Genomic DNA, 13,607 nt, shown 5'->3' with positions numbered 1-13,607 from the left:
TCTCTTGGCACTGCGAAAATGCAAATTCACTGCTTTAGGGTCATGCCCGTCCGACGTTGTTCTAACGGTCTGGCGTCACGCAATCTTTTGAGCCTTAGTCCCCAAAATATCACGCTTCTAGGGTCACGCAGTCTCAAATTGTGTTGTGATGTTGTATGACGACTCTAGGGTCACGCCATCACTACTAGATCTCTTCACGGTGTTGTCACCCATTTGTGTCATGTTAGAACTTTACGAATATTTTGAGGAAAAATGAGTAAATAGCGTTACATTTTCATTTTAGCTTTATACTTTCTAGCTACCGAAAAGAATCATTGATATAGAATTTATTTTGTTTACTGCATTGTACATAACATGGGTGGAAATTAAAATCAAATCATTTTATATGTAAAAAATGAAACCAAGAAAACTGTTAAAATACTATTTATACTATAATTATTATTATTATTATGATTGGGTCTGAGAACCCAGTTGAAACATGATGATAATAAATGAGCTCAGGTTACTTTTAAGAGTAACAGAAATGTGAAAAAATAGCAAATACACGATCAATGTGTGGTATACCGTATTTACAGTTTCGCTGCATTCATATCAGTTTTAGGAAGCAATGTTGCATATTTTACACCCTGACTTGGTAACACCATGAATTGTTGGTACAGCTGCTATCTTGAAAAAAAAAAACAGTTATTACTAAAAGGCTCTGTCCGGTAATTTTTATTGTACATAATTTATCGATAATTCGTACACTGTAACTTAAAGAATGTGTTTTTGTGATTTGAATTTTTTCATAAATCCATAGAAATAAGTAGAGAGCTACCACGCGCAAATGTTTGCTCTAGTTGTGTTTACTAATGTACAATGCAAACAGAGCACTTCAGCTTTATATTTTGCTGTAACACCAGCGACGTAGCCAGGATTTTTAACAGGAGGGGGCCCAAAAGGGACTTTCAAGTCATTTTCACCTGTATTTTAGATAATGCCTCATACATTTACTGTATTTTTGGCTGCTAAAAGGGAGGGGGGGGGGGGCTAGGCCGCCCTCCTGTCTACGCCCCTGAACACACTTTTATGTTGCCACATCAGTTTCAGTGAAATGAAATGAGACATCGTGTCTATTTTCTCTTAGTATCTAACGATTGCTTATCTATACTTGTACCCATTCCATGCCCCTCGTTCTAGCGTCTCTTAATATCAAGCGATAGTCTTAAACGAGACACCCAATTCATTGATACTAGACTCAAGTGTCAAGCGATGGTCTTAAACGAGACACCCAATTCATCAATACTGTGTGCCAATTCCATTGTCAAGCGACAGTTTTGAGCGAGACATCCCTATCCCTTTGATCTATACTTTTACCCATTCCATTATCCCTCGTTCTATACGCCTTCAAAGACCCCATCTCTGAATGCAGTTCTTTGTCGCACTGCGAGTTTACCCTGCATACCGCCGACCCACCGAAGACTTTCCTCATCGCGCGTCGAATCTCGCTATTCCGAAGTCCATATATCCACGGGTTAAGGAACGATCCACTATACGCTATAAGAAGAGCCCATAGCCACGGCCCAAGCAGACCAGATACCTCGCACTCATCCTTAGCCAACCCAAATAAAAAGGCAAAGACGAAATTTGGAGTGAAGAGGATAATGAATAACGCGATGATGATGGCTGTGGTCGCCGATGCTTTCTTGTTGTAACTTGACATTGATCGTCGTGGTAAAGGTTTTGAATGAAGTTGTTTCGATTGAAGTCTCACGACCCTGAAAATTTGCACGTAGCAGTACGAAATCACAAGCAGGGGAAGAAGAACCGAAAACGCCCCGCAATTCAGCCAAAAAATACCGAGGTCCGTACCGGACAAGAAGGGTCCCGGTACCGCCAGCAGAATTGACATGATCCACACGAGCGATATGGACAGAAAGCATCTCCTCTCGCTCACTATATTATAGTATTTTAGCGGTGATACGATGGCAATGCAGCGGTCTACACTCACCAAAGCCAGACTGAAGGAAGTAACGACAAGAGTCTGAATCCATATGAACTTCTCCACTAGGGATAGCCAGGCCCCGCTCGGTGAGATACCGGTAATCGCGATAGAGGCGTACAGAGGATTGGCAACAACCCCGGCAGTCAGGTCTGCTGTTGAGAGGGAGCACACGAAGAAGTTCGGCACTGTTTGGATGCTTGGCGTCTTGTAGACAGTGAACAGGAATACGGAGTTACTTATGAGGGATAGCACGGATGACAGGGTACAAAGCGTCACGTACGACCACAGCTCAGTGCCGGTTTTTGTCCACGAGCATTCAAATGTTGGTGGTGATGATGAGTTGTTCGAGAACGTTTGATCGTGATCCATGCTTGGTACTTATCGCAAAAATTATCTCATTTTCTTCTTGCACCATTCCACGAATTTGAGATGATGCTAATGCAAACCTGAAAATAATTAATGTCCTGGGGATTTAATATTTTAGACTGTTTGGTCGTAGTTTGTCCCAAGATTCTCTAAATTTAAATGGTCAATAACTGCTGCTTCCTTTGTCCATTACCAAATGCAAACGCTCGATTGTTGGATCAGGTCCATTTTTCTTGATGATTTATTCCAGAATACATGATCGTGATCCATGTTTTTCCCTTCGCGATGTCTCTCTTATTACGAAAGCATTTAAATGATGCGGTACTTGCTGTGTAAGGCAAGAGTCTCGATAGGATCCCACGGCCGCTACCCAGTAAAACACGATTAAACCTAAATGCGTTCGTGCTAAATCAATCTTGCCCTGCCTCCTTGAAACCAGATGGTGGCTGTGTTTGTCCTCTGACAAGAAGTTTGGATAGTCTTACAGTCATGTTTTATTGACACTAACTCACGTTTGGAGTTGTAATTTCTTGGCGCGGCTCAGTTCAAATAGACAAAATTCAATTCACGAGCAAACACTAATGTCAATAATTCCGAGGTCCGGTTCAAGATTAGGATGAATTAAAAGGATTAGGTTAAGAAAATGTCAATATCTATGGCTTGCGAGGATGTAATGAGAAGTTATTCGAGTTTTCCGGTAAAAGGTTCGGCTTTGTGTAGCCCCCTACGATAATTTCTCACTTTTACAATATTTGACAATATCCCAAAGAAGAAAACAACAATTAGAATAATTTATGGTAATTGAGAATAAAATCGACTTGGCTAAAAAACTGTATTCTGTAAAGGTCTGTAAAAAATATTTTGAACCCAAGTAGAAACGGCTTTCGTCGCTGTACTGTTTAACGTACCATCAGTACAAATGTTGTAGAAGTTTCAAGTGCGGATTGTTTTATCAATTATTTGCCATCTACCGCGGGATCCATCTGATCAATAGATAACTCCGTCATTCAAGACACCAAAACTGGTAATCGACTCTGCCAAATTTTAATAATTTATTAAAGACGAAAAGTTGGCGTCGATTACCAGTTTTGGTATATTTTATTTATTCTTCTGTTACACGAACACGATTTGGGCTTTGAGTATTTATTCGTCATTCAAGAAATATACATTTGGTCCCGGAAATTAAAAAGATTTTAATATATTAATTATTTGCCTTTAAAATACACAATTAGTCCTCGAATAGAAATTGTTTCCTCTACTTCAAAGTGCAATATATGTAATATACATATTCCTTGCTCTAATGCTTACACTGTTCTTGGGAGAATGGAATAATAGTAACAATAAAGTATTACAATCAAAAGGGAGAGAGTATAATTCGAAATGCAATTTTATGAAGCGGGCATACTTCTGGTCCCCGTCACTGGGGCTTTCAAGCGGAATACAGGAAATACACATTATCCTGTATTATGTAACTCTGATCTCTAGTTTAATTTTTGGGGTAGTCCATATTTATTAAGCCCCAGGCTTCTTTTGGGCTTCCCTACTAGGAATGTCAACCTAATTTTTTGTATTCATTTTGTATATTAATATAACTTATTATTTTCTTTTTATATGTAAATATGTATTTTCTACCCTGGTTAAACTAATAAACTGAAACTGAACTGAACCTGTAAGTCAGAAGGTCTGATGTGCAGCAGAGAAAAATGAGATACACACATTTCTGATCTTATCCTGTAACTGGGACTTTAGTAATAAAATCCAGCATCACCTGTTCTACCCCCCCCCCCCCCCTGACAGTGCTGAATAACGTATGCGCATGCTCTGTCGAAAACAAGCACAATCGTAGTGTTGAATCATTGGAGTAAAGGTACGAAAGGCTGACTTCAGTCGCTGTTTTGACTTACTGTACAGCATTGAAACCATACTATACAAAAGATGACAGATTTGCTTGATAATGAGGGATTTATAAAGAAAATTATAGCCTTAAGTTTGATCTAGTTTGATACCCCCCTCCCCTTTTTGTCAAGAAAACAAACATGAAAGAGCACACGCGCTGTTTGTATGCTGTGTGCAGCAGGTGATGGCAAGTAGTAACTACTCCAGGTCAAAATCCGAAAACACTCGTATCAAAAAGATATCAAGCTGTTATTTTTCTTGATAAATAAATACTGACCGAGTATCCAGTATTTTCAAGGCTGAATTCACGGTCTTTCCCGTTACAAACCGACACTAGCTTGTAAATAACATATTTTTTCCTCCAATGGATTTTACAACTTCGTTTATCTTACGTTCGCAAGAGGCGAGACATAGCTTCTGACAGTTGTTCGTCAAGATTCGCTCCACACGATGCTTTTGAAATTTACAGGAATACTGGACTGGAGTTTTGAGCAAAAACCTTGTGAAATAATATAGTGCCCATGGATAAGTCCTTTTTTTTACTCAAACCTGATCGTGCATGAGAACCTAGAATTTTTTGAATAGGTTCTTATTAATCGGGATACCTTTTGACAAAGCAGGCTGTTTAGTTTCTATAGGTTCCACTTCAATATATCTCTTAACATATTCTTCCCCACCAGCTGATTAGGTTCTTACTATCACGGCTCTATTCTCTGGGAAGGCAACAAGAGCTGGTTATAGGCCGCGTACCGCATTGGTAAATTTTGCAATAGTAAATAGTTATAGATATTAATGTTGCATTAAATTGAGGATTTCGCCACAAACCGTATAACACTCAAACGATTGCAGAGATAGATTTATTCCACCTAGAATGAATGAAAGTTACTTTTACATTGCCTTAAGGATTGCATGAAATCTAAGCTTAATTTGAAATTATTTAAACTCACATAATTCACTTACTTCTGTGGTGTATCTGAACCGTGTTTTCTGATTCTAAAAGTCCTGGCTCGGCCGTAGCAACACATATTTGTAAAAAATTATAAGGAAATGACCAGTAGGAGCGTGGCTGTGTCCCCATTGTTTTCTTGATGTTTATGTATTGTGCCCCCGATCTCTCGAGGCCTGCTACGGCTATGTTAGCTCAAGAGAGCATAAGATAAGAGAGGGACACTTTGGTATTACCTGCGCGCCATGTCGATACCGAATCTGGCTATTTTTAGTAACCACCACCCAACCACTGCGTGTGAGCATTTTTTACTCACCCTACCCCCGCGCTGTGGCATTTACATCTTGTTGTTTGCCGCTGTTTTGTGACTTGAAACCGAAAAAAACCCACCCTATTTACACAAATACCATCGAAAATGTTATTCAAGGATACGGGCAGTTGCGGCTTATTAAGGGCATGTAGTACTTCGAGGATTGCAAGATTTCGAAAACGAGACTTCATTCAAAATCAAGAGCGGAAAACCTCGTGCTTCAAACACCGTTTTCGCTCTAACTTGCTGCTTCGTGGTTTCTTAACATTCATTATCTTCCTAATTGTCAAACGAAATCTGTAAGTTAGACATTAGATATGATATAGATTTTTTGTGAATATTCCGGTGAATTGAGAAGGAATCCAAAAATAATACATAATACTATCCTTGTAGCGAGGGAATGCATTTTTGTGATGATCAAAGCCAGCAAGCTGAAGTATCTGAGCTTTTGTAAAAGTGGAAAATAAAGAGGGAGATATTACTGTACTTCTTTGATGTTGTTATTATTATATGCTATATTATGTTGTTATTATACAAGCTGAAGTCGGGATTTGAATCAAACGCGGTATCACAGCCATTTTATCGCTCGTCGGTTTTTTCTTTCTCCTCACTTGACTTCGCCGCTCAGACTAACAAAACAGTCAAACTATGCAAGGATTTAGCTTTCTGTGAGTATATTTGCCAATCTTGCTTACTTAAGTTAGACTTGTTTTCTTCTTCCGAGTTATTTCACATGATCTCTTTTCATTCCTACCGAGTTGGCAAAACAACAACACGCAACCCGCGGGGGAGTAGGACAAAATAAATAGCCAGATTCGGAATCGACATGGCGCGCGGGTAATTCCTAGATCCGACATTTAAATCACGCGCGCACGAATAGCCAATCAGGAAAGAGATGATGCAATAACAGCCATGTGGTCCCACAAATGTCCCACAAAAAGTCGGCAATCGACGGCAAAAAGATTGGTTTGAGATATTTTTCTGCGAATCTGGATAAGCAAAATAAGCATCTTCCGGTCAGCGTAGAAAGTGATAGTCCTGTTTTCTTTGACAGGCCACTTTAGTGTAGAGTTGGGACTCTGCAGAAAAACACGTAAAATTTTCTGCGAAGAAACGAAAAACAAAAAGCAAACAAACCACATATATACAAGAACAGTGTAAGTCTTACCATTAAACTTGTGTTTGATATTATCCTAGGTTACTTCAATTACATATAAGAATGAGACTGTCGCTTGTATTATTGCTGTAAATCTTGACATTTGTCTTGACATTTGTCAGGCGTAAACAGCGAATTCGGCATTCTCTTCTACTTTTCCCCGCACTTAAATCACTGCAAGTTGACAAAAATAGCTTTGAAAGCACATAAACGCATAAGTACCTACCGAAGAGAGCACTGCTTTATCTTATCAATTCCAAGTTTTTGTATTTCGAGCTGGATTCGGGTCGTTTCCATTCAACAACCAAACTTGTAGTTATCTATTTCTATGCTTCTCTACAAGATTTTCACCAAGCTTGGACAACAAATCAATATCTATCATGTTAGGTGACCGTCTTTTATTTCCCAAGTCGCAGGAAAACCCCTATAAACGTGTATATTATAGATAAACCCGAGCAGGATTCACAGACCTCATCCGACATGTTGTGCAATTTGTGGGACTTTTGTGGGACATTTGGGTTGCACTTCGCTGGCTTCTATTTGCTGCTTTCTGATTGGTTATTCGTGCGCTCGTCGGATCTATGAATACCAAAAAGTGTCCCTCTCTTATCTTATACTCTCTTGGTTAGCTCTATTACACAGTTCAGATCTCATTTACTGCTGACCTGAAAGATTACAATAGATTGCAATCACGTGGTTGAAATTAATACCAAACGAACTGTCATATATAATAGATATATGCCGAAACAATGAATGTATTAATGTATGACCACATGCCTTGTTATTCAGTTGTTCAAGGCAGAGTGATAAACCTTCGCTAGTAAATGGAGTAACAAGGGCCCAGTACACAGTAACCATGAGAACAAGATGGCGGACGCGAATCGGAGGCTAGGTTGCACACAGGGTTACCGGTTTGATACCACAACAAACAATAACAGTGACATAATGGCGTCGCGCCTTATAAAAAGGATGCCTAAAATACACGGGTGTTAACAGTATGCAGGGTGTTTACAGACGGCTGCTAGGCTATGCCGCAGTAGCGAATCGGACAGTTAGTCTTATCTTAGCAGTAGTCTTATAGCTCGAGGTAGTCCTACCAGAAGTCTTATAGCTCGAGGTAGTCCTACCAGTAGTCTTATAGCTCGAGGTAGTCCTACCAGTCTTATAGCTCGAGGTAGTCCTACCAGTAGCCTTATAGCTCGAGGTAGTCCTACCAGTAGTCTTATAGCTCGAGGTAGTCCTACCAGTAGCCTTATAGCTCGAGGTAGTTCAACCAGTAGTCTTATAGCTCGAGGTAGTCCTACCAGTAGTCTTATAGCTCGAGGTAGTCCTACCAGTAGTCTTATAGCTCGAGGTAGTCCTACCAGTAGTCTTATAGCACGAGGTAGTCCTACCAGTAGTCTTATAGCACGAGGTAGTCCTACCAGAAGTCTTATAGCTCGAGGTAGTCCTACCAGAAGTCTTATAGCACAAGGTAGTCCTACCAGTAGTCTTATAGCACGAGGTAGTCCTACCAGAAGTCTTATAGCTCGAGGTAGTCCTACCAGTAGTCTTATAGCTCGAGGTAGTCCTACCAGTAGTCTTATAGCTCGAGGTAGTCCTACCAGTAGTCTTATAGCTCGAGGTAGTCCTACCAGTAGTCTTATAGCTCGAGGTAGTCCTACCAGTAGTCTTATAGCTCGAGGTAGTCCAACCAGTGGTCTTATAGCTCGAGGTAGTCCTACCAGTAGTCTTATAGCTCGAGGTAGTCCAACCAGTAGTCTTATAGCTCGAGGTAGTCCTACCAGTAGTCTTATAGCTCGAGGTAGTCCTACCAGTAGTCTTATAGCTCGAGGTAGTCCTACCAGTAGTCTTATAGCTCGAGGTAGTCCTACCAGTAGTCTTATAGCTCGAGGTAGTCCTACCAGTAGTCTTATAGCTCGAGGTAGTCCAACCAGTGGTCTTATAGCTCGAGGTAGTCCTACCAGTAGTCTTATAGCTCGAGGTAGTCCAACCAGTAGTCTTATAGCTCGAGGTAGTCCTACCAGTAGTCTTATAGCTCGAGGTAGTTCAACCAGTAGTCTTATAGCTCGAGGTAGTCCTACCAGTAGTCTTATAGCTCGAGGTAGTCCTACCAGTAGTCTTATAGCTCGAGGTAGTCCTACCAGTAGTCTTATAGCTCGAGGTAGTCCTACCAGTAGTCTTATAGCTCGAGGTAGTCCAACCAGTGGTCTTATAGCTCGAGGTAGTCCTACCAGTAGTCTTATAGCTCGAGGTAGTCCAACCAGTAGTCTTATAGCTCGAGGTAGTCCTACCAGTAGTCTTATAGCTCGAGGTAGTCCTACCAGTAGTCTTATAGCTCGAGGTAGTCCTACCAGTAGTCTTATAGCTCGAGGTAGTCCTACCAGTAGTCTTATAGCTCGAGGTAGTCCAACCAGTGGTCTTATAGCTCGAGGTAGTCCTACCAGTAGTCTTATAGCTCGAGGTAGTCCAACCAGTAGTCTTATAGCTCGAGGTAGTCCTACCAGTAGCCTTATAGCACGAGGTAGTCCTACCAGAAGTCTTATAGCTCGAGGTAGTCCTACCAGTAGTCTTATAGCTCGAGGTAGTCCTACCAGTAGTCTTATAGCTCGAGGTAGTCCTACCAGTAGTCTTATAGCTCGAGGTAGTCCTACCAGTAGTCTTATAGCTCGAGGTAGTCCTACCAGTAGTCTTATAGCTCGAGGTAGTCCTACCAGTAGTCTTATAGCTCGAGGTAGTTCAACCAGTAGTCTTATAGCTCGAGGTAGTCCTACCAGTAGTCTTATAGCTCGAGGTAGTTCAACCAGTAGTCTTATAGCTCGAGGTAGTCCTACCAGTAGTCTTATAGCTCGAGGTAGTCCTACCAGTAGTCTTATAGCTCGAGGTGGTCCTACCAGTAGTCTTATAGCTCGAGGTAGTCCTACCAGTAGTCTTATAGCTCGAGGTAGTCCTACCAGAAGTCTTATAGCTCGTGGTAGTCCTACCAGTAGTCTTATAGCTCGAGGTAGTCCTACCAGAAGTCTTATAGCTCGAGGTAGTCCTACCAGTAGTCTTATAGCTCGAGGTAGTCCTACCAGTAGTCTTATAGCTCGAGGTAGTCCAACCAGTAGTCTTATAGCTCGAGGTAGTCCTACCAGTAGTCTTATAGCTCGAGGTAGTCCTACCAGTAGTCTTATAGCTCGAGGTAGTCCTACCAGTAGTCTTATAGCTCGAGGTAGTCCTACCAGTAGTCTTATAGCTCGAGGTAGTTCAACCAGTAGTCTTATAGCTCGAGGTAGTCCTACCAGTAGTCTTATAGCTCGAGGTAGTCCTACCAGTAGTCTTATAGCTCGAGGTAGTCCTACCAGTAGTCTTATAGCTCGAGGTAGTCCTACCAGTAGTCTTATAGCTCGAGGTAGTCCAACCAGTGGTCTTATAGCTCGAGGTAGTCCTACCAGTAGTCTTATAGCTCGAGGTAGTCCAACCAGTAGTCTTATAGCTCGAGGTAGTCCTACCAGTAGTCTTATAGCTCGAGGTAGTCCTACCAGTAGTCTTATAGCTCGAGGTAGTCCTACCAGTAGTCTTATAGCTCGAGGTAGTCCTACCAGTAGTCTTATAGCTCGAGGTAGTCCAACCAGTGGTCTTATAGCTCGAGGTAGTCCTACCAGTAGTCTTATAGCTCGAGGTAGTCCAACCAGTAGTCTTATAGCTCGAGGTAGTCCTACCAGTAGCCTTATAGCACGAGGTAGTCCTACCAGAAGTCTTATAGCTCGAGGTAGTCCTACCAGTAGTCTTATAGCTCGAGGTAGTCCTACCAGTAGTCTTATAGCTCGAGGTAGTCCTACCAGTAGTCTTATAGCTCGAGGTAGTCCTACCAGTAGTCTTATAGCTCGAGGTAGTCCTACCAGTAGTCTTATAGCTCGAGGTAGTCCTACCAGTAGTCTTATAGCTCGAGGTAGTTCAACCAGTAGTCTTATAGCTCGAGGTAGTCCTACCAGTAGTCTTATAGCTCGAGGTAGTTCAACCAGTAGTCTTATAGCTCGAGGTAGTCCTACCAGTAGTCTTATAGCTCGAGGTAGTCCTACCAGTAGTCTTATAGCTCGAGGTAGTCCTACCAGTAGTCTTATAGCTCGAGGTAGTCCTACCAGAAGTCTTATAGCTCGTGGTAGTCCTACCAGTAGTCTTATAGCTCGAGGTAGTCCTACCAGTAGTCTTATAGCTCGAGGTAGTCCTACCAGTAGTCTTATAGCTCGAGGTAGTCCTACCAGTAGTCTTATAGCTCGAGGTAGTCCTACCAGTAGTCTTATAGCTCGAGGTAGTCCTACCAGTAGTCTTATAGCTCGAGGTAGTCCTACCAGTAGTCTTATAGCTCGAGGTAGTCCAACCAGTAGTCTTATAGCTCGAGGTAGTCCTACCAGTAGTCTTATAGCTCGAGGTAGTCCTACCAGTAGTCTTATAGCTCGAGGTAGTCCTACCAGTAGTCTTATAGCACGAGGTAGTCCTACCAGTAGTCTTATAGCTCGAGGTAGTCCTACCAGTAGTCTTATAGCTCGAGGTAGTCCAACCAGTGGTCTTATAGCTCGAGGTAGTCCTACCAGTAGTCTTATAGCTCGAGGTAGTCCAACCAGTAGTCTTATAGCTCGTGGTAGTCCTACCAGTAGTCTTATAGCTCGAGGTAGTCCTACCAGTAGTCTTATAGCTCGAGGTAGTCCTACCAGTAGTCTTATAGCTCGAGGTAGTCCTACCAGTAGTCTTATAGCTCGAGGTAGTCCTACCAGTAGTCTTATAGCTCGAGGTAGTCCTACCAGTAGTCTTATAGCTCGAGGTTGTCTCGAGTTTATTTTTTCCGGGATTCAACAATAAATTTAAAATCGACTGCCTATCTAACTATTCGCAATGCGTACCTTGGGATAATATTTGCCATTTTCACCCAACAGGGACCTCACGAATACAATGCTAAAACAGAAACAAGAATGGTGGAACAAAAAAACACCAAAAGAAATCGGAGATTGTGCCTAAATATTTATTCCGTTAGAATCTCCTGAGACTTCAACATTGGAAGACAAATTATATTAAACATGAGCTCGAAACAATAACCCTTAATTTTTTGTACTTCATCTTCCAAATTTAATTGACAATATTAAAATAACCTTACCGAAATCTGCCGATGGAATCGTATGCTAGGATGAGCACATGATGGCTGGCGCAGGCTCTTAAATGGTTTTGCTGCAACACTGCTAGACACACCTTGTGCGGGCTAAGATTGAAGACTTTCTCCTTTTTTGTGAGTAGTAAGTAAGTTTAGTGGCATCGTGCGTTTTTTTTTTTTTTTTTTGGAACCTGTACAGGACACGTCATCGAGGTGTTTATCCTACCGGCACAACCCGAAGATAAATAGGAGTCGCTTGCCAAATTGCAGTCTAGGTCGTGTTGGCCTTTGAAACACTAGACTAAACTAAAACTTTTTAGTGGTACAGGCCTGGTCCTCTTGGCCTTTGAAACACTAGACTAAACTAAAACTTTTTAGTGGTACAGGCCTGGTCCTCTTGGCCTTTGAAACACTAGACTAAACTAATTTTTTTTTAGTGGTACAGGCCTGGTCCTGTTGGCCTTTGAAACACTAGACTAAACTAAAACTTTTTAGTGGTACATGCCTGGTCCTGTTGGCCTTTGATACACTAGACTAAACTTAAACTTTTTAGTGGTACAGGCCTGGTCCTGTTGGCCTTTGAAACACTAGACTAAACTTTAACTTTTTAGTTGTACAGGCCTTCAAAACGTTCTAAATTTCTGCATTTTCTTTTAACCAAATGACTAATGACATGAGACCCGGAGATCGAAAAGAACATAAGGGATACTTAAAGGGGCCTTTTCGCGGGTGCATAATATCACAGAAATAAGAAATATATATTTTTTTTCAGTTTAAACTTTAAAGTCTGAAAGGGTGACGAATCTTAGAAATGTTGATTTTGGGGCTAAACTTTGGCAACTAGGATTTTGGAGACTCGACTTGTCTTCCTGAGGCTAATTAATTTATCTTTTTTCTCTGCCTCGTATCCAGGCGTCTCAAGTCAGTAAAAACAAGTGAAAGATATACTAGTGAGCGCAAAAAGTCATGGAAAGGTTTAGCGCTGGCGCAAAGGGCCAAGGGAAGGGTCAATCTACCCAAGAACCCCTGCGCGCTTAGTCCGGTAACGCTAGCAAGCGCCTGGTAACGGCATTGCTCTGGTTGGACTTAGTTTTAAAACATTCCAGGCAGAAAACTTTTGGAATTTGCATCGACATGTGCGATAAAGAGAAGAAATGTAAGAGCATCAATTATGACCGAGTTAACAAGAGCTGCGAGCTGAACAAGACGAACAAGGCTGGATTTCCACTGTAGGTCACCCCGGCTAAGGCTGGATTTCCACTGTAGGTCACCCCGGCTAAGGCTGGATTTCCACTGCAAGTCACCCCGGCTAAGGCTGGATTTCCACTGCAAGTCACCCCGGCTAAGGCTGGATTTCCACTGCAAGTCACCCCGGCTAAGGCTGGATTTCCACTGCAGGTCACCCCGGCTAAGGCTGGATTTCCACTACAAGTCACCCCGGCTAAGACTGGATTTCCACTACAAGTCACCCCGGCTAAGACTGGATTTCCACTGCAAGTCACCCCGGCTAAGGCTGGATTTCCACTGCAAGTCACCCCGGCTAAGACTGGATTTCCACTACAAGTCACCCCGGCTAAGACTGGATTTCCACTGCAAGTCACCCCGGCTAAGACTGGATTTCCACTACAAGTCACCCCGGCTAAGACTGGATTTCCACTGCAAGTCACCCCGGCTAAGGCTGGATTTCCACTGCAAGTCACCCCGGCCAAGACTGGATTTCCACTGCAAGTCACCCCGGCTAAGGCTGGATTTCCACTGCAAGTCACCCCGGCTAAGGCTGGATTTCCACTGAAGGTCACCCCGGCTAAGACGTCTATTTAC

General features: G+C 42.2%; 1 protein-coding gene across 1 annotated transcript; it reads right to left on the bottom strand.

Moving 5' to 3' along the window:
• Nucleotides 1-1,004: 1,004 nt before the first annotated feature.
• On the bottom strand, nt 1,005-2,989 carry LOC5500629 (adenosine receptor A2a). The gene has a single exon (XM_001622003.3). The coding sequence runs from the start codon at nt 2,351-2,353 to the stop codon at nt 1,304-1,306; it is 1,050 nt and encodes a 349-aa protein (XP_001622053.2). The 5' UTR covers nt 2,354-2,989; the 3' UTR covers nt 1,005-1,303.
• Nucleotides 2,990-13,607: the final 10,618 nt, after the last annotated feature.

Source organism: Nematostella vectensis, chromosome 11 (genome assembly GCF_932526225.1).
Source record: "Nematostella vectensis chromosome 11, jaNemVect1.1, whole genome shotgun sequence".
Taxonomy (NCBI): domain Eukaryota; kingdom Metazoa; phylum Cnidaria; class Anthozoa; order Actiniaria; family Edwardsiidae; genus Nematostella; species Nematostella vectensis.
The sequence above is the reverse complement of the archived record's forward strand: the minus strand, read 5'-3'. Positions and strand labels throughout refer to the sequence as shown.

What these genes read in the sequence shown, in the direction of transcription:
- LOC5500629 (XM_001622003.3), bottom strand. Translation starts at nt 2,353, where the DNA reads ATGGATCACGATCAAACGTTCTCGAACAACTCATCATCACCACCAACA.